The sequence below is a fragment of the Vanacampus margaritifer genome, chromosome 7 (assembly GCF_051991255.1).
Source record: "Vanacampus margaritifer isolate UIUO_Vmar chromosome 7, RoL_Vmar_1.0, whole genome shotgun sequence".
Lineage (NCBI taxonomy): Eukaryota > Metazoa > Chordata > Actinopteri > Syngnathiformes > Syngnathidae > Vanacampus > Vanacampus margaritifer.
Window position 1 is genome coordinate 16,010,252 of NC_135438.1, and position 20,818 is coordinate 16,031,069.

Genomic DNA, 20,818 nt, shown 5'->3' on the forward strand with positions numbered 1-20,818 from the left:
TGAGGTGAAGTGAAACACAAACCTTTCCAGCCAATGATTTTTTTTTAATCTTTTTTTTTTTTTTTTTTTTATGTGGTGGGGCAGTTGTACAGTTTTGTCTTTTATTTTATGGACGTCACAAGCAACTTGTGTTATTGACATTGGAATGGTGTTCTAATAACGTTTGACAAAGTTGTTCTTGAAAGTTTACATACACTAGTAAACTTTCGAGCACGATTGTATATGATCAAGCTCGCTCGAGCTAACTCAATGGTTAAAGCAAAAAAAAAAAATCATTTGACTGAAAAAAAAATTATGTTTAAATTCACTGCGGTCAATTAACACAAATTTTGCAGGGCAGTAGGGTGCACACTGGTTCTTTTTAAATAATAATAATAATAATTAGGCATTAATCAGAGATGAAAAATGAGGCAAGTATACGACCGCTCTAGGAGGGTAATTGGGAATGCAAAAAATCTAAAATACTTAATACATACTTAAAAACATCAATTTGATGCATTTCGAGAGACAAAATCAAGCAGACTTAAAAGACAGTATCAATGTATAAAAATATCTATCTATACATGGTCATGTTATGCTATATAAGCAGGGTTGGGAGGCTTACTTTTAAATTGTATTCTTCTGATACAGTTTCTTATTACTTGTTAAAAAAAGAAGTAACGTAATCCAATCACCATACTATTAAAATAATGTAACTTAGACAGTAGCAGTGAACCCCAACTATTTGCAGGGGTAGAGACCGGCCAGGACCGCGAATGACGACGGTGTAATTGACACCTATTTAAATGCATAGATAGATAGATAGATAGATAGATGGATAGATGGATAGATGGATAGATGGATGGATGGATGGATGGATGGATAGATAGATAGATAGATAGATAGGCGCGGGTGGGTGGTGAGCAGTTCACCTCAGATACATAGATTATTTATTCAGCCCATAAGGAAAGTAGATTTGCTTTCTCCATAACAGTTGTTGCCATCATAACGTGTGAAATGGGGAAAAAGCGGACAAATAACGCTTATGAAAGCAACTTTTACAGATTCACATCCAAATAACCTTGCCTTCATCTCTCACAAAAACACAAGCATGCATGCACGCACGCACCGGAATTATGACCTAATTACGCTACGACATTAATGACGATGCGTTACATCAACCGCAAAACAAACTTTTATCCCAGTCGCTAGTTTTTACATTTTTATTGTTAATATGGTGTTTAAATAGTACATCGGTGTGTAATATGTAAAGAAGGCGGAACTCTGACTCATGTTACTATGTAGCGGGTTAGCAACTAGCTCCTCTGTAGCAGGACGCCGCAGCACGCTGACAGTTCAAAGTTTTTCCTTTTCTTCAGTGAGTAATGGGAATAATTAAATGTGACGATAAAGTGATAAACACACCTAAGTTACATTATTAGTAGGGAGGAAAACAACTGTGACACCTGCTAAAAAACCTGTCGGGCCTACACGGCCTACCCATCGGGAGTGGTTCAGACAGTTGCCTACCTGGAGTTTACAATCATAGCAGATATTCTTTAGCCCAAGTGGTTTGCCAGTGATGTTTGTTTGCTGTTTATCTTTTCGCCTCCGTCTTCAGTGGGAGCTCGATCTCAATATGGCAAGAATTGGTATGACTTGCAATGCTTAAGGATGTTATTTGAGAGGTTTTTTTTATGGTCCAGGTTTATCAGGAAGGAAAAAAAGCTGTGCTCGTGCCTAGTGGCTTGTCTACAGTAGGCAACAAAACATAATGTATGAGATCAAATGGAATGACAAAATAATGACCATACGATGTCAAAATTGTGTGATGCAGGGCAGGTAGTGTATCATGTGTATGAGATGTTTTGCTGCACGCTTCAGAACCTTGACGCATTCAAGTATGCTGTGCTTGCGCCATCTAGAGGACATGGCAAATTTAAATACTGCAGGTCAAACTGCACGCCGTCAAATTGAGTTGTAGGCCTACGCATAATAAACCAAACATTGATTGAACCACGGTTCTAAAACAGCTAAGGTATCTTGTAAATTGGGATACAACCCACTCAATAAAGTTCAAAATATTTATTCTTTTCATATTCAAACACAAATATGGCGTTCACATTTCATTCTACATAATAATGCAATGTTTCTTAAAAATAAGGACATTGGTACCATGTGTGAACACATTTAGTATATATATTTTTTTAAATCAACAACAAATAACAACAACAACACAACTTTGTTTCAGCCAAAACCCCAAAATGACCCTAAAACATGAGGTGATAAGAGTTGATTGTGAAGTAAAGCACTTTCCGTTTTCGTCAGTCTAAATGACTCAATGTGTTATGCATGTGCGTCTTTATTGTTTCATTTCCAATGAATGTGGTCCACCCATTCTTTGAAATGTGTCTTTGATTCCTTACTTAGGAACTATACAAAAGAAAACCCATTCGAGTTTTAATTACATGATTGTGTAATTACACTGGCTACATTTGTTCCTCCCTATGATGGCTTTATTAGGACACCACCCAGTGAATCAATGTCCCCTCCTTTTTCTGCCTTATGAATTAAGTCCATTTTATGTGTGACACATCACAAATTCATTATAGAGATAAAGTATATTACTATGCAGCTGCTTTCACAAGCACTCACACACACATTAGCTGCTTTGATTATTCAGATGACAACACTGATAACAATACGATAACCGTGCAATCGCAATAAAACGCAGGCATGAGAATAGACACTTTTTCCTGGGAAGGAGGGACTAGCACTGATTTATAACCCATATTCTCACGAAGGTGGGCACCCAACCGCTCTAACAGAGATGGACGTATGAACCAGCGCTGAAAAACAAGATCAGTGTATTTGAATTTTATTTGGATACAAGGAACTCCATTTTGAATACTTTTTCCTTATTTATTTATTTTCCTTTAAAAAAAAATGTTTGGATTTCCTTAGACAACCTTTTACACTCACATTCAATTCTTCAACTAACATAACATTTTTAAAGTGTGGGAGAAGGACAGTTCACAAAGAAAACACCCAAGTTTGAGCCTGAGATTTAAACTCAGAATGGACCACTGCTATGTCTCTACATATCATAATAATGTGTTGTTGCAGTGCTTATATTCCAAGTGTGAACCAATGCAGAGAGCAAACCTGCTGTCCTTTCTGCAGGGACACAGAAATAGTCTCATAACAATTGTGGCCTCTGCAGCAATCAGTCGTCCAAACATGGCAAATGAAGGAGCTAATCCACTTCACATGCCCTCTTGGGTGTGGAAGTAAATAGCTGTGTGGCCTACCACAAACAGCCTAAAATGATGGGCGAGTTCAGTCTATTCTTAGAACATGTTACTATTTTTTATCATTTGATTTCCTCAGTCCAGTCACAAGGACAGATGACGAGTATGCGGAGAAGTGGAATAGGAAAAAGAAAATTCCACAAACCATCAGCTACAAACCTTCTGTATTGCTATTTAAAACAAACAAACAAACAAACCAAAAACCTTTTCTTGTATGTGAATTCAAAATGTAAAACAAAGCCACACATCAAAATTATAGCATTTATGTCTTTTTTTAAGTTCCATTTTCTTGAAGCATAACAGCAACACAACCAAAGGATATAATAATAATAATAATGATGATAATAATAATTTATTTTAACCTTTTTTTTTTTTTTTAATCTTTTCATTGCTGTTGAGCATATTCAAATGTTGAATACCTTTCTGTGCAAATGTTCTCTTTGAAGAGGCGGTCTCCAGCCACATTGGCTTCAACCCTCCCCTTTCATCAGGAACACAACAGAACCGGACCTGATAACCAATCACAGGCTGACACAGACAGCTGGCACAATTATTGAAGTATAAGAGAGGCTCGCACATTTCTGCAAACCAGTCACACTGGACTCATTCTTAGGGAACACACTTATGCACACATACTTTACAACAAGACACAGTCCATATTTTGCATTTGTTTTCGTTCCGCCATCATGCGCCTCCTGATAGCTCTCCTACTTAGCTTCACTGGTGAGTATATTTCTCATTATTGTCAGTGTTCAGCAGGTGTCATGTTAACTTTTACAGAACTTAATTTACCACAGAGGTATGCTTGTGTTGTTTTTCTAGTAACCTTTAATTGGCTTGCTAATTAGTTAATTGACCGATTTTTATGCAAGGAGGGTAAGCAAAAGTAAAACAGTTAGATGTCTGTCTAATCTTGCATATGATTTGCTGCAGTGTGTCAACAAAAATGTGTGCTTGCTGAGCTCATATGAGAAGTTAAATGCAGTTGTTTTATGTAATAGATGTAAAAAGTTAAATAATACAAAAACTTTGTGCCATGGCCCTGGCTAAGGGGATGAAAATGGATTGATAGATGGATGTTGTATACGAGACCTACACAACTGAGTGGAAAAGACAACTGAAATGAAGTTAAATGTTATGAAATGCGTGTTGATATTTATACTAAAGATGTTACTGTAAACATTTGGGGACGTTAATCGAGATCTCCATTTGATATTATTTATAACCAGGCTGAATGACATAACTGCATTAAGAGTTAAATGGAATGTAATTTGTCATGTTAAATCATGCAGTTTGAAATGTCGTTGTCCCTGGTTCACTTAGAATAGCATTCACCCATATTAACTCATTCAATTAATTTTGCACTTGTACTAGCTTTTTTTTTAAAGATTTTTTGACAACCCAAAATATTGATTTTGAAAAAAAGGAACAAAACACGCACCCCCAAAAATTTTATTATTATTATTTTTTTTGGGGGGGGAGAGCTCAGTATTGTTCATTCAGTAATTTTACCGATTTGACATGTCATCATCATTGCTCTCTTTTTTTGTTTATTTGTTTTTGTAAGTGGCACGCACACAAAACTAATCTCCACATCATCTTGCAGAGCGGGTGGTGCACGGGCAGGCCCGAGCTCTATAATGAATGAATACAATCAATTCTTGATCTTGATAGCAAACAAATTTATATTATCTATCTATAGCACAGTACTGTATGTCTAAAACACGTCCAGCAAGCATCACAGTATTTGAAATGGTTCTCATCACATAGAGCAATTTTGTTAAGATTCGCCCAGTCCATTCATATATAATTTATTTCAAACGTTCATACATTCAATGTGTGTCTTAAACTGTGAGAGGAAGAACATATGCATATACATGTAAATGCAACTGAACAAAATGTATGCATTTGTGCTGGTACTAATTCTGCCAAGAAGAGATACCTGCTCAATACATATTTCCACTTTCACTTAAAGAAATAAGAACTTGTTGTACATTTTCTGAGCTTTTATAATTAAAACCAAGTTGCATCATGAAATTAATGACTTAAGCGATTTATATTTTATCAGTACCATTGCTAGTAACACAGTATAAAAAGTGGTGTATGAATTTGTATGTACAAATTCCAGTTAAGTTGTGAATGTTGTGCCTAATCAGATATAACAAACTGTAATTATTTTATATTCCCCTATCAAGTCCTATTAATGTGGTGTGTTCTTTTAGGTCCCGCCACCTGCGTTGAATTTTTGGCGCCAATCAACATGGGTGGAGTCATGGGAGAGGTCATATTTGACTCTACGTCCCAGATGGCCAGGGTCAACGTAACTGGTGCCGGATCGTGCGGTCCCTTAAACATTTCCCTCAACGTGTTCCCCGTCAAGTATGGCCACTTTGCCGATCCATGCTCAGAAGCGAACATTGGCTCGAGTGTTTTCACATTCACTGCTGATCCCACAAGCTCCGACGTCGATGTGTCAAGTCTCTTTGATCAGCGCTCAAACCTGGATGATCTCTCGCTGACTCTGCAGACTTGCAACAACAGTCTTGTATGCACAGTTGTAAGTCGCGGGCAAACAGTCGTGACAAGGCAGGCTAGGTTCACCGGAGAGATTGCCGGTAATGTTTATATTCGCCGTAACGTTGGACTCAGCGATGCAAGGCTCCTAGCAGATCTTGTTACAATCGGTCAAGTCAATGCGCCCTCGACCACCATGACGCTCTTTGGCTTAGTGAACTCAGCCGCAAGCTGCGATGCTCTCCCTAGTAATTTAGCTTTAACAAATCTTGGTGTCATCAATATTGGAACTCCTTTGCAACTTGGGAAATCTCGCCTGGATCTAAGTGACTACGACCGCAACACGGCCTTTCTCATCCTTCGCATAGATTCAACCGACATATGCGCTCAAATCTATAATGTGCCAGAGAAACAAGTGACTGCTCTATTTGATATGAAAGGGATAAATGGATACATCAGCTTCCGTCAGGCTTCCCCTTTCGATCAGACCGAGTTGATGCTCAACCTAAATAACTTGCGGAGCTTGGTCGCTGGTTTCCATGTCCACAATTTTCCTGTCCCTTCAGGCAGAAATTCTTCCACAGACCTGTGTTCCAATGACAATTTGGGTGGCCACTGGAATCCATTTGGTCTCGACACAAACGCCCCAACATACCCCAGTGGGCCTGGATCAACACATGACCTGTACGAAGTTGGAGACCTCAGTGCAAAGCACATGTCCCTTGCAAATAAAAACGAATCGGATGTGACGTTTGTAGACTTCAACCTCCCTCTTTTTGGACAAAACAGCATTGTTGGTCGGTCCATTGTGATTCACCTATTGGATGGTGCCAGGTATGTCTGCTCCAGCATTGGCTATCCTGGTGAAGTCATTGTCGCCAGAGCTACGTTCAGAAGCCCATTGGTTGGCAACATGTGGTTCACCCAGCTGAAAGACAACCCCCTTTCTGATGTCTCCACCTTTGTGGTTTTGTCACACGGAAATCCCACCATGGCCTCAACCACAAACCACAACTGGCATATACACATGTACCCCATCAGCTCAGAAAGGGACGATGATGAGGCACGCTGCGGCACAACAGGAGGTCATTGGAACCCTTTCAACATTAACACAACCGACATTAGTTATGATCTCCACTGCGGTCCATCCACCCCAATAGCCTGTGAAGTTGGAGACTTTGCCAATAAACACAGGGCCCTCGACATCAATGCAAGAGTTGGCGGCGTCGAATCAAAAAGTTTCTTCACTGACGTCACTTCCTGGTTGCAGGGCTCAGGCATTATTGGCCGTTCTGTGGTCATACATGAGGCAGGAAGAGGGGCGCCAAGGATTGCGTGTGCAAATATTACTATGGTGCGTGTACCCAGAGCAAGCCTTGGACCTTGGTTTGGCCCTGGCATGTCAACAGGGCAAATTGAGTTCATCCAGTCTGTCCCTAATGGCCCCACAAATGTATCTGTGTCCTTGTTCAACCTGAATGCCATGGCCGGTGGCTACCATGTTCACATTTTGCCCATCAAACCAAACAGGACAGTACCATGCTCAGCTGCAAACATCGGAGGTCACTACAACCCGCTGTCGGTCAACATTTCACAGTCCCCTGATCCTGGAACTGGCACTGTTGACCAATATGAAATAGGTGATATTAGTGGAAAATTTGGGCTGCTGACTCAACTGACGGAATCGGAGGAGATCCATATAGACAGCAACCTACCATTAACTGGGCCTTACAGCATCGTGGGAAGATCTGTTGTGCTTCACTACACCAATGGATCAAGGTGAGAACACAATGTGTTGATGGGTGTGTGTCCATGAAAGGGTCTGAAATAATCAGAATGAATAAAGGGTGGGACTTGCCTTTTGATGGCAGTCATAAGTGTCAAATGGCATGTACTTTGTAACAGATCCCCCTTGTTTTAATGTAATGCCTATTCTTCATTCACTGATAGTCACTCAAAACAACATCTTATGTGAAACCACCCTTTCCTTTCTCATTCATTTATATGCACGAACATGCACCTTTTCACAGAAAGCAATGTGCTGACGTATCCGCTGTCAGAAATACAGATGGACAATGGACCATTGCCAAGGCTGTGTTTACTGGCTCTTTAAATGGGACCGTCAGAATGGTAAGCATTGAAAGTCTGCATTTGCTCCGATTGGTTGAAGCTCACCGGGTATATAGAAAATGTTGACAGAACAATTCATCACAAATGTGTACAATTCAGTCCTCATTGACAGCCGTAACTTGAGCCAAGCTGCCACAAAAATATGTGAGATAGGCAATTGATTATACAGTACCTGCGGTACAGTAGGTTGCACGAGGGAGGTAAAGGATCAAGATCAGTATTTTAACTTAGCATTCATTTTGTGGCGGGAAGAACCTAAATGCCCTGTGAACTATGAAGCTCAAAAGGAGAACAGCTGTGTCTGTCAGCCAACCTTCAGAGACACTGTGCTGAGTCCTACAGCATCTACGGAAATGAGCCAACAACTTAGTAATGTTACATGTGAGGTGTCTGGAGAAAATCAAAATGATTTACCATAAAAACATTTTTTAAAATCAGGATTCATTCTGCTTTGGCTTTCTAAAGCATGCAGAGCACAGAATTAGGAGCGCACAGCAATGTTTACTATGCTTAATAAGCAATGAATGCAAAGCAATTATCTATCCCTGATTGATGTCTTCCAGATCCAGCAAATGTTTCCTGATGGAAGTAGCAGTGACACCACCCTGGAGGTCAATCTACGATCTGCAAATGTAAGCATTGCATACCTGTGCAAAAATAAAAATAAAAAATACAGTGCATGCAACTTATGCTTGTTTTTTGTTTTAATGTCTCTTTGCAGCTCATGGAGGCATCACTCTTCATATCAAATAACCTTATCGGCGCCAGTAATAGCAGTCAGTGTACCAATTACCAAGGAGCCTATAATCCTTTCAACATGACATCAATGGTAAGACTTAAATGCTTCTTTAATTGTGATGGCTAATCTACACTTAACCATGAAACTCATGCATTTATATTGAAACTTTTTCTTCTTTTTAGAGTTCTACCTGCTCTTTGAATTACCCTCTGAGCTGTGTGGTTGGAGAGTTATCTGCAAGACACGGCGCAATCAGCCTGACGGAGGAACAGCTCTACACTGATAGCATCATTCAGATGTCCGGGGATCACACAGGTGACAACACACACCCTGATGGCATTTATTATGATTATGCAACGTTCTTGTCACAATTGAACCAACAAAATGAGGCCATTCAGAGAGCCTGCAGTGCAACAACTTCATGGCTTCTCTCCAACTGCCATTAACTAACTCAAATGAAACCCCATTGCGTACTTGAATGAGAATGAGGCAATAGAGACACTTTTACAGGATTTAAAGACAAGTTGAACGAGAGCGATTCCATTCCAAGTTTCTGTTTATTTATATAGTATCTTTATATGACATGCTATATGGGTACGTATGTGCATTGTGGATCTTTTTTTACTCGCGACGTCCACCTCTGGCTAAAACGTTACTGCCGCCTCGCCCCGAACACTGCACACTGAAGGAAAGATACAAGCTGCCAGATGCAGTTGCAGTTAACACGTCAGGGCTCTTTGTACTCATCTGTGCATTGTTGGAGCATGTATGATGTAGAAAAATATTTTAGTATGAACATTTTAAACTCCTTAATGCACCTTTAAGTGAGTGAAAATGCTATGCTCTAAAAATATTAACTTATTTTCACAGTGGTCAAGAGATCTTTGGTGCTGAAGAATGGTGAGGACATCATTGCATGCGCTGACATTATCTCAGAATCTCCTTCTGCAGACCAGACCTTCCCCAGTGTTCAGAACTTCAACAGGTGAGTGTAAAAAGAAGGGGAAGTCAACCAAAACATTTTCTTTACAATAATATGTAGCCCCACTAGTCTAAACATGGTATTCTGATTAATATTGTGCTTGTGGAATATGATTAAAGCAACAAAATCCACCCGTTTTATCCATTTCAGGGGAAGGCCATTTTGTTGCTTGCTGTCATACTGGAAATGACATCACAGTTGCTTAGGGCTCAAGTAACAACCAATCACGGCTCATATTGTGAATATCACATGAACAAACTCAGAAAACAGGTGACCCATGATTGGTCGTTACCTAAGCCCTGAGCAACTGTCATGTCATTTTCAGTCAACGGGGGCGCATACAACATATTATTGTAAAGAAACTTTTTGAGTTGACTTATTTATGTGTATATATACATGAATAAATTTCAAGTTTCCATATCATGCCTTTGTCATAAACAAACCCTTATAACAAGTATTGAATTGAGTAGGAGTAGTTCAAGTGTTTTCTTTTTCTTTTTGTCTTGTTTCACCAGATACGAATTCCGCAGTCTTGTTGCCCGTGTCGTGCAGACGGAAACAGCAAGAGTAACCATTTTGGGCGACTCTCCCACATCTGAGAATCGAGGATGCCAGCGAGTAAGCTTCATGATATCAGGTATGCTTTTATCCTCCAAGCAATAAGACGTATGAAACAATACAAAAGAAGTAGGCTCTTGTTAGACGTTTTAAAATATACAGTATGTTGTGAGCTTCCTCTAATAGAACAAAATTGCATTTTCAATCAAATTTCACTAAGATCTATAGGCTATTCTAATCCTGGAAATGAATATTGATGACTATCTCCCTGCACCTGATGAGTTTTAATTAATCAGTAAGGATAGTTTACAGCATGTGACAATAAGTAGCAATATTGTCTTTTGTTTTCAGGGGATGTCGATGCAGATCTTTTGAACTCCGTCAGAACCAGTGAACTGATGGGCAGATTCCGAGAGTCAGAACAGTGCAACTCCAGTAAGTGTGCATTATATAATATGACCAAAGATTCAAGTGTAAGTCAAATGGAAACTCCACTCTAAATCTGCTTAAAAAATGAAAGAAAAGAAAAAAACCTATCAATGATAGCGAGATGATTTGAATAATATTAAAGATTTGTGTTACAAAACCAGATAATCAAGTATTTTATGCAAGTATTGTATTTTAAGCAAGTCATGTTGTGTAATAATAATCAGACAAGTCCAGGGTGTACCCCACCTGCCCCAAGTCAGTTGGGACAGACTCCAACTCACCCGTGACCCTAATGAGGACTTGTAGAATACTGTAGAAAGAGGAAAGAAAGGAATGAAAAGATAATAAAATAAGTTGCGATTTTGTGCCACATCCTTGGCTAAGGGGATGAAAATGGATTGATAGTCGGATGCTGTATACCAGACCTACACAATTGAGTGGAGAAGAAAAGTGAAATTAAGTTATCTTAAAATTTTACTGAAATGTTATGAAATGCTTGTCGATATTTAATACTAAAGATGTTACTGTACACATTTGGGACATTACATCAAGATCTCCATTCCATATTATTTATGACTACGCTGAGTGATAGAATTAAATTCAGGGATGCTACAGTTAAATGGGGTGTAATTTGCAGTTTGAGATGTTGTTCCTGGTTCACTTGGAAGAGGATTCATCCATGTTAAATTATACTATTAGTTTTTCATTTGTCCTTTATAGTGTTTAGTGTATTTAAATAGACAAAAAAAAAGTATGCTTAAGTCTAAAGGCCAGAACTAGCTTTTTTAAAGATTGTCCTCAGAGCAATTGTTTTGACAACCCAAAATACTGACTAGGAAAAAAAGCGGCAACAAAAAAACACACACACACACACAACTAACCTCCACGTTATCTTGTAATGCGGGTGGTGCACGGGCAGGCCCAAGCTACAATCAATTCTTGATCTTATATAAATAAATAAATACATTTAATGATGCTATTGCCTAGTACTGTATTTCTAAAATATGATTAGCAAACAATACAGTATTTGAAAAGATTACCATCACAGTGATAGGTAGCAATTTTTTTAAGATTCTCCCAGTCCATTCATATATAATTTATTTCAAATGTTCATACATTCACTGTGTGTTTTAAACTGTAAGGGGAAGAACATATGCATATAATGCAACTGAACAAAATGCATGTATTTGTGCCAACGCTAATTCTGCCGCGAAGAGATACCTGCACAATGCATATTTTCACTTGAAGAGCTGTTATAGAGGTGCAAAATGAAATTAATGTCTGAAGCATTTTATTTTGTGTCAGTATCATTGCTAGTAATACAGTATAAAAGTGGTGTATGAATTTGTAAGTAAAATATACAATTAAGGCGTAAATATGGATGTGAATGTTGTGCCTAATCAGATATAACAAACTGCAATTTTCACATATTCCCCTATCAAGTCCTATTAATGTGGTGTGTTTTTTTAGGTCCCGCCCCCTGCGTTGAATTTTTGGCGCCACTCAACATGGGTGGAGTCATGGGAGAGGTCATATTTGACTCTACGTCCCAGACGGCCAGGGTCAACGTAACTGGTGCCGGATCGTGCGGTCCCTTAAACATTTCCCTCAACGTGTTCCCCGTCAAGTATGGCCACTTTGCCGATCCATGCTCAGAAGCGAACATTGGCTCGAGTGTTTTCACATTCACTGCTGATCCCACAAGCTCCGACGTCGATGTGTCAAGTCTCTTTGAACAGCGCTCAAACCTGAATGATCTCTCGCTGACTGTGCAGACTTGCAACAACAGTCTTGTATGCACAGTTGTAAGTTGCGGGCAAACAGTCGTGACAAGGCAGGCTAGGTTCACCGGAGAGATTGCCGGTAATGTTTATATTCGCCGTAACGTTGGACTCAGCGATGCAAGGCTCCTAGCAGATCTTGTAACAATCGGTCAAGTCAATGCGCCCTCGACCACCATGACGCTCTTTGGCTTAGTGAACTCAGCCGCAAGCTGCGATGCTCTCCCTAGTAATTTAGCTTTAACAAATCTTGGTGTCATCAACATTGGAACTCCTTTGCAACTTGGGAAATCTCGCCTGGATCTAAGTGACTACGACCGCAACACGGCCTTTCTCATCCTTCGCATAAATTCAACCGACATATGCGCTCAAATCTATAATGTGCCAGAGAAACAAGTGACCGCTCTATTTGATATGAAAGGGATAAATGGATACATCAGCTTCCGTCAGGCTTCCCCTTTCGATCAGACCGAGTTGATGCTCAACCTAAATAACTTGCGGAGCTTGGTCGCTGGTTTCCATGTCCACAATTTTCCTGTCCCTTCAGGCAGAAATTCTTCCACAGACCTGTGTTCCAATGACAATTTGGGTGGCCACTGGAATCCATTTGGTCTCGACACAAACGCCCCAACATACCCCAGTGGGCCTGGATCAACACATGACCTGTACGAAGTTGGAGACCTCAGTGCAAAGCACATGTCCCTTGCAAATAAAAACGAATCGGATGTGACGTTTGTAGACTTCAACCTCCCTCTTTTTGGACAAAACAGCATTGTTGGTCGGTCCATTGTGATTCACCTATTGGATGGTGCCAGGTATGTCTGCTCCAGCATTGGCTATCCTGGTGAAGTCATTGTCGCCAGAGCTACGTTCAGAAGCCCATTGGTTGGCAACATGTGGTTCACCCAGCTGAAAGACAACCCCCTTTCTGATGTCTCCACCTTTGTGGTTTTGTCACACGGAAACTCCACAATGGCCTCAACCACAAACCACAACTGGCATATACACATGTACCCCATCAGCTCAGAAAGGGACGATGATGAGGCACGCTGCGGCACAACAGGAGGTCATTGGAACCCTTTCAACATTAACACAACCGACATTAGTTATGATCTCCACTGCGGTCCATCCACCCCAATAGCCTGTGAAGTTGGAGACTTTGCCAATAAACACAGGGCCCTCGACATCAATGCAAGAGTTGGCGGCGTCGAATCAAAAAGTTTCTTCACTGACGTCACTTCCTGGTTGCAGGGCTCAGGCATTATTGGCCGTTCTGTGGTCATACATGAGGCAGGAAGAGGGGCGCCAAGGATTGCGTGTGCAAATATTACTATGGTGCGTGTACCCAGAGCAAGCCTTGGACCTTGGTTTGGCCCTGGCATGTCAACAGGGCAAATTGAGTTCATCCAGTCTGTCCCTAATGGCCCCACAAATGTATCTGTGTCATTGTTCAACCTGAATGCCATGGCCGGTGGCTACCATGTTCACATTTTGCCCATCAAACCAAACAGGACAGTACCATGCTCAGCTGCAAACATCGGAGGTCACTACAACCCGCTGTCGGTCAACATTTCACAGTCCCCTGATCCTGGAACTGGCACTGTTGACCAATATGAAATAGGTGATATTAGTGGAAAATTTGGGCTGCTGACTCAACTGACGGAATCGGAGGAGATCCATGTAGACAGCAACCTACCATTAACTGGGCCTTACAGCATCGTGGGAAGATCTGTTGTGCTTCACTACACCAATGGATCAAGGTGAGAACACAATGTGTTGATGGGTGTGTGTCCATGAAAGGGTCTGAAATAATCAGAATGAATAAAGGGTGGGACTTGCCTTTTGATGGCAGTCATAAGTGTCAAATGGCCTGTACTTTGTAACAGATCCCCCTTGTTTTAATATAATGCCTATTCTTCATTCACTGATAGTCACTCAAAACAACATCTTATGTGAAACCACCCTTTCCTTTCTCATTCATTTATATGCACGAACATGCACCTTTTCACAGAAAGCAATGTGCTGACGTATCCGCTGTCAGAAATACAGATGGACAATGGACCATTGCCAAGGCTGTGTTTACTGGCTCTTTAAATGGGACCGTCAGAATGGTAAGCATTGAAAGTCTGCATTTGCTCCGATTGGTTGAAGCTCACCGGGTATATAGAAAATGTTGACAGAACAATTAATCACAAATGTGTACAATTCAGTCCTCATTGACAGCCGTAACTTGAGCCAAGCTGCCACAAAAATATGTGAGATAGGCAATTGATTATACAGTACCTGCGGTACAGTAGGTTGCACGAGGGAGGTAAAGGATCAAGATCAGTATTTTAACTTAGCATTCATTTTGTGGCGGGAAGAACCTAAATGCCCTGTGAACTATGAAGCTCAAAAGGAGAACAGCTGTGTCTGTCAGCCAACCTTCAGAGACACTGTGCTGAGTCCTGCAGCATCTACGGAAATGAGCCAACAACTTAGTAATGTTACATGTGAGGTGTCTGGAGAAAATCAAAATGATTTACCATAAAAACATTTTTAAAATCAGGATTCATTCTGCTTTGGCTTTCTAAAGCATGCAGAGCACAGAATTAGGAGAGCACAGCAATGTTTACTATGCTTAATAAGCAATGAATGCAAAGCAATTATCTATCCCTGATTGATGTCTTCCAGATCCAGCAAATGTTTCCTGATGGAAGTAGCGGTGACACCACCCTGGAGGTCAATCTACGATCTGCAAATGTAAGCATTGCATAACTGTGCAAATTATCATTATTCTGGATATTGTGTATATAATAATAATAATAATAATAATAATAATAATAAAAATAACAATAATAATAAAAATGATAATAAAAATAAAAATAATAATAATAATTATTATTATTTATTTGTTTTAGTTATTTTCATTTTTGTATGCAATCTGAAAAAAACAGACACAAGAGGTTATGGATAAAATACGTTTGTTGTGCATGTATGTCGTCTTTCGTCACAAAGTAACAGCTAGGTATGCAAACATACTGTACACTGATGACACCGTGACTATTTCCTGCCATATGCAACTGCGCTGGCTGAGCTTGGAGGTGGTGTAATTAAAACAAAAATGCTTTTGATTTACTGTTAAAAAAAAAAAAAGTTCATTGGGATTAAAATTGCACAAATGTTTTAAGATGGGAAACCCCTATTGCCCCCATTTGTTTTCATTTTTCAGTTCGGTTGACGCTTCCGATTTCACATTTTCCCCCAAACTATCCATTTCCAGGCACAACAACTACTTGAGACGTTGATGTGACGCTACTTCAAACTGACTTATTATTTGACATTTGACTGTATGAAAGTTTAAATAGAACCTGAAGGTAATATATTCCTATTTTAACTAAATTATTGTTATTCAAATAATAAGGTGATGTATTTTCTAGGCAGGAGATTGGTATTCCAGTAATCTGCATAATAAAGTTAAAAACTTTTTGTAAAAATTGTCAGGGACCTCATTCACAAAGAAATACAACTATAGTGCATTTAAAAATGTGAATGTTCAAAGACGTGAAATGCTCAGTGTATGATCTCGTAGGGGAAGCAAATGGGTGATTAAATCAGGTGATAAGGCAACCTGGTAGAAACAAAAGAATTACTGAGAAAGCAGTGGCCTACATACCTGCACACAATTATGTTCAGTAAATGACAAGAATTATCTTCAAGGACAAAAGTTGTTTGCTTTACTAAATCCGCAGTGAAAGAAATATTCACTCATAACTGTGCGTGGGTGATGTGTGTGATTCAGAAAAAAAGACTATACTTTGTTTTTGTTTCAATGTCTCTTTGCAGCTCACGGAGGCATCACTCTTCATATCAAATAACCTTATCGGCGCCAGTAATAGCAGTCAGTGTACCAATTACCAAGGAGCCTATAATCCTTTTAACATGACATCAATGGTAAGACTTAAATGCTTCTTCAATTGTGATGGCTAATCTACACTTAACCATGAAACTCATGCATTTATATTGAAACTTTTTCTTCTTTTTAGAGTTCTACCTGCTCTTTGAATTACCCTCTGAGCTGTGTGGTTGGAGAGTTATCTGCAAGACACGGCGCAATCAGCCTGACGGAGGAACAGCTCTACACTGATAGCATCATTCAGCTGTCCGGGGATCACACAGGTGACAACACACACCCTGATGGCATTTATTATGATTATGCAACGTTCTTGTCACAATTGAACCAACAAAATGAGGCCATTCAGAGAGCCTGCAGTGCAACAACTTCTTCTCTCCAACTGCCATTAACTAACTCAAATGAAACCCCATTGTGTACTTGAATGAGAATGAGGCAATAGAGACACTTTTACAGGATTTAAAGACAAGTTGAACGAGAGCGATTCCATTCCAAGTTTCTGTTTATTTATATAGTATCTTTATATGACATGCTATATGGGTACGTATGTGCATTGTGGATCTTTTTTTACTCGCGACGTCCACCTCTGGCTAAAACGTTACTGCCGCCTCGTCCCGAACACTGCACACTGAAGGAAAGATACAAGCTGCCAGATGCAGTTGCAGTTAACACGTCAGGGCTCTTTGTACTCATCTGTGCCTTGTTGGAGCATGTATGATGTAGAAAAATATTTTAGTATGAACTTTTTAAACTCCTTAATGCACCTTTAAGTGAGTGAAAATGCTATGCTCTAAAAATACTAACTTATTTTCACAGTGGTCAAGAGATCTTTGGTGCTGAAGGATGGTGAGGACATCATTGCATGCGCTGACATCATCGCAGAATCTCCTTCTGCAAACCAGACCTTCCCCAGTGTTCAGAACTTCAGCAGGTGAGTGTAAAAATATGCTTGAGGGGGAAGTCAACCAAAACATTTTCTATACAATGTGTTCAATGTAGCCCCACTAGTCTAAACATGATATTCCATCCGTCCATCCATTTTCTTGGCTGCTTTTCCTCACAAGGGTCGCAGGGGTGCTGGAGCCTATCCCAGCTGGCTTTGGGCAGTAGGCAGGGTACACCCTGAACTGGTTGCCAGCCAATCGCAGGGCATAAACATGATATTCTGATTTATATTGTGTTTGTAGAATTTTATTAAAGCAGCAAAATCAACCCGTTTTATCCGTCTCAGGGGACGGCCATTTTGTCAAATGTTGTCACAGTGAAAGTGACATCACAGTTGCTCAGGGCTAGCGTAACAACCAATGACGGTTCATCAATCAGGTGAGCCATGATTGGTTGTTACCTGAGCTCTGAGCAACTGTCATGTCATGTTCAGTCAACGGGGGCGCATACATATTATACATATTATTGTAAGAAACGTTTTGAGTTGACTTCCTCTTTATTGAGCCTGTATTATTCTAATTTGTATTTGCTCTGCTTGACTGACTTGTTGCATTCTCTACAATATTTATTTTTATTATTATTTTTTTAATCAATTTCAAATTTTAAAATCATGCCCTTATCATAAACAAACCATTATCAAAAGTATTTTTCTTTTTGTCTTGTTTCACCAGATTCGAATTCCGCAGTCTTGTTGCCCTTGTCGTGCAGACGGAAACAGCAAGAGTAACCATTTTGGGCGACTCTCCCACACCTGAGAATCGAGGATGCGAGCGAGTAAACTTCATGATATCAGGTATGCTTTTATCCTCCAAGCAATAAGACGTGCGAAACAATCCAAAAGAAGAAGGCTCTTGTTAGACATTTTAAAATATACAGTATGTTGTGAGCTTCCTCTAATAGAACAAAATTATATTTGCAATCTAATTCTCAGTAAGATCTATAGGCTATTCTAATCCTGGACATGAATATTGATGACTATCTCCCTGCACCTGATGAGTTTTAATTAATCAGTAAGGATAGTTTACAGCATGTGACAATAAGTAGCAATATTGTCTTTTGTTTTCAGGGGATGTCGATGCAGATCTTTTGAACTCCGTCAGTACCAGTGAACTGATGGGCAGATTCCGAGAGTCAGAAGAGTGCAACTCCAGTAAGTGTGCATTATATAATATGACCAAAGATTCAAGTGTAACTCAGATGGAAACACCACTCTAAATCTGCTATTAATGAAAACTATCAATGAGAGCGAAATGATTTGAATAATATTGAAGATTTGTGTTACAAAACCAGATAATCAAGTATTTTATGCAAGTATTGTGTTTAAGTAGGGCTGGGCGATAAATCAATTTTTTTAATTAATTTGAGTGTTTTGTTTTGGACAATTAAAAAAATTAGAACATCGAGTTTTACCCCGACTTTTGTTGCGCCGCGCCCGCTGATTTCGCCCCCATGGGCTTCCGTAGCTTTAGCGCTGCTGGTTGTGTCCTCACACACTCCATACGAGAGGAACTCAACAACAGCAAACAAACTCCTGCTAAAAAAACGAACAAACAGTGTACCATGTTACCGTGGAGGAGTTATTAACACAAGGAAGCACGTATGACAAGAAAGGGGCACAATAAGACGCTAATAAGAATCGATTACACCACTTACTGAAAACGGGAGAAGCCAGGTATGTGCAACTCATGCTACCTAGCCGCAAGTATATTGCTCAAGTCGCCCCACGCCATTTGTTTAGGCAGTGGTTATTTTGCCGTGACTGGCAACTCAAATGCTGGCGATAGTTTTGCTCTTAACGGCTTCAATATTGATCAATCGCCGGAGCGAGAAATCTTTAGCCTGCTGTAATTGGATATTTTATCCTGATTGCTTATAGACATTTACAAGCTTATGTGAATAGCACAAATGTGCACGTTTATGTTGCTGCGTGGTCGCAACATGTACGCTATCTAGTCAAGAAGGACTCGCTTTGCAAGCACTTACCAGTATGAAAGACAAGCTTACTTTCACTCGCCGTGTCCGTGACGCTTATCAGCCTCTGCGTCGTCATAAAATCCTTATGAAATGTCGTATAGTGGACTGGTAATGCTGATAACAGCCAATTTTTAGTGACAAAAAAATTTGAGAAGTGAAAGGAGATCTATAGGATGGGGTGAACGGTGAAGCGGCCTAATCACGGTAAAATAGCCGATTTACGGCATGCCAAGACTTTCTTACTCCGGGGACTGGCCAATCAAATAACGCTGAAAGGAAATTTGCCAGTCATGGCAAAACAGCCACCTCAATTTACATAACAGTACTTGTACTTGTAAAACCAGCAGACGGTTGGAGGGCATGACAAACTCAGACCTCGGTCCCTACATTAAAGCCAAAATGTGATGTTTATTTGTGTCATATTGGAGGGACACAAGTACGTAGCACTGTTTAGCTTTTAGAACAAAGTTGACAAAAAAAAAGGTTTACTTTTCTAATTTATCAACTCATAGTATTTGATTCAAGGTAGAAGTTTTGCACATTGATTCCAAGAGAAGAAATATGGTTACTTTTGTTAACTGATAAAATAAAACCAAAACATTTTAAGTTATTGGTTTATGTAAATAATAATAATAATAATAATAATAATAATAATAATAATAATAATAATAATAATAATATAAAATCATGAGGGGAAAAAAATGTTTAAAAAATCGGAGATTTTATTTTTAGGCAAAATCGTCCAGCCCTAGGTTTAAGCAAGTCATGTTGTGTAATAATATTCAGATAATATTCTTGCCCCAGGTCAGTTGGGACAGTCTCCAACTCACCCATGACAAGTGATATACTGTAGAAAGAAGGAAATAAATGAAAAGACAATAAAATAAGATTTTCAGTGATTTAGAAAAAGTTGAATCCTTTTTGTGAAAACCCTGATTTCACGTTTCCAGGAAGTGCGTGCGGACGGCTGGCTCCCCAAATCTTTTTCATCGTCTTCATTATGGTTGCAACGTGTCTACTACGTGCTACAGCTTGAGTATCATTCACACCTACTACCACTGCTGCACAGCATCTGTTTCATCCGCATTTTGTTTAACTGAATGTGTTCATGGAATGAAGTGCACCACAACATAGTGTTCGCATCTGACTTTTACAAATGATTCATTAACAAACTAATTCGATAAACCTCATTTTCCAATGTACAGTATTTGTATTTTGAATGTAATTTACAGTGTTACAGTATTTTCTGGTATTCATTTTGACATTCCTATACTTCGGTGTTAATGCATACACTATACATTTTTCTGTAAATCTGTGTACAGTATACTGAATAAAATCCAATGTTTGTATACTCTGTGTGACTGATTTTAGAGGATGGTACAGAGTGCTTCTGAGTGCTTTAACAGGGTGCAAAAACAATAACTCAATTCTGTCCACAGCGTCCATATGCACAATTCCGATCTTACGTCATAATTACGTCACAAGTCAAAATGTTGGTCTTACTTGGTGAATAGGAGCTCTCCGCTCGTTGAAAAGCTTTGGACCGTTCTATTTTGATTTGTGAGGATTATTTTGTTTTCAAAA

The 20,818-nt window shown here is 39.6% G+C and overlaps 1 protein-coding gene across 1 annotated transcript; it reads left to right on the forward strand.

Moving 5' to 3' along the window:
* Nucleotides 1-3,904: 3,904 nt before the first annotated feature.
* On the forward strand, nt 3,905-20,583 carry cusr (Copper-only SOD repeat protein). The gene is made up of 18 exons (XM_077569744.1): nt 3,905-4,013; nt 5,513-7,583; nt 7,835-7,934; nt 8,498-8,566; nt 8,656-8,763; nt 8,856-8,988; nt 9,544-9,658; nt 10,171-10,292; nt 10,565-10,648; nt 12,113-14,183; nt 14,435-14,534; nt 15,097-15,165; nt 16,249-16,356; nt 16,449-16,581; nt 17,132-17,246; nt 17,932-18,053; nt 18,327-18,410; nt 20,185-20,583. The coding sequence occupies exons 1-18, from the start codon at nt 3,977-3,979 to the stop codon at nt 20,268-20,270; spliced, it is 5,727 nt and encodes a 1,908-aa protein (XP_077425870.1). The 5' UTR covers nt 3,905-3,976; the 3' UTR covers nt 20,271-20,583.
* The last annotated feature ends 235 nt before the right edge of the window (nt 20,584-20,818 follow it).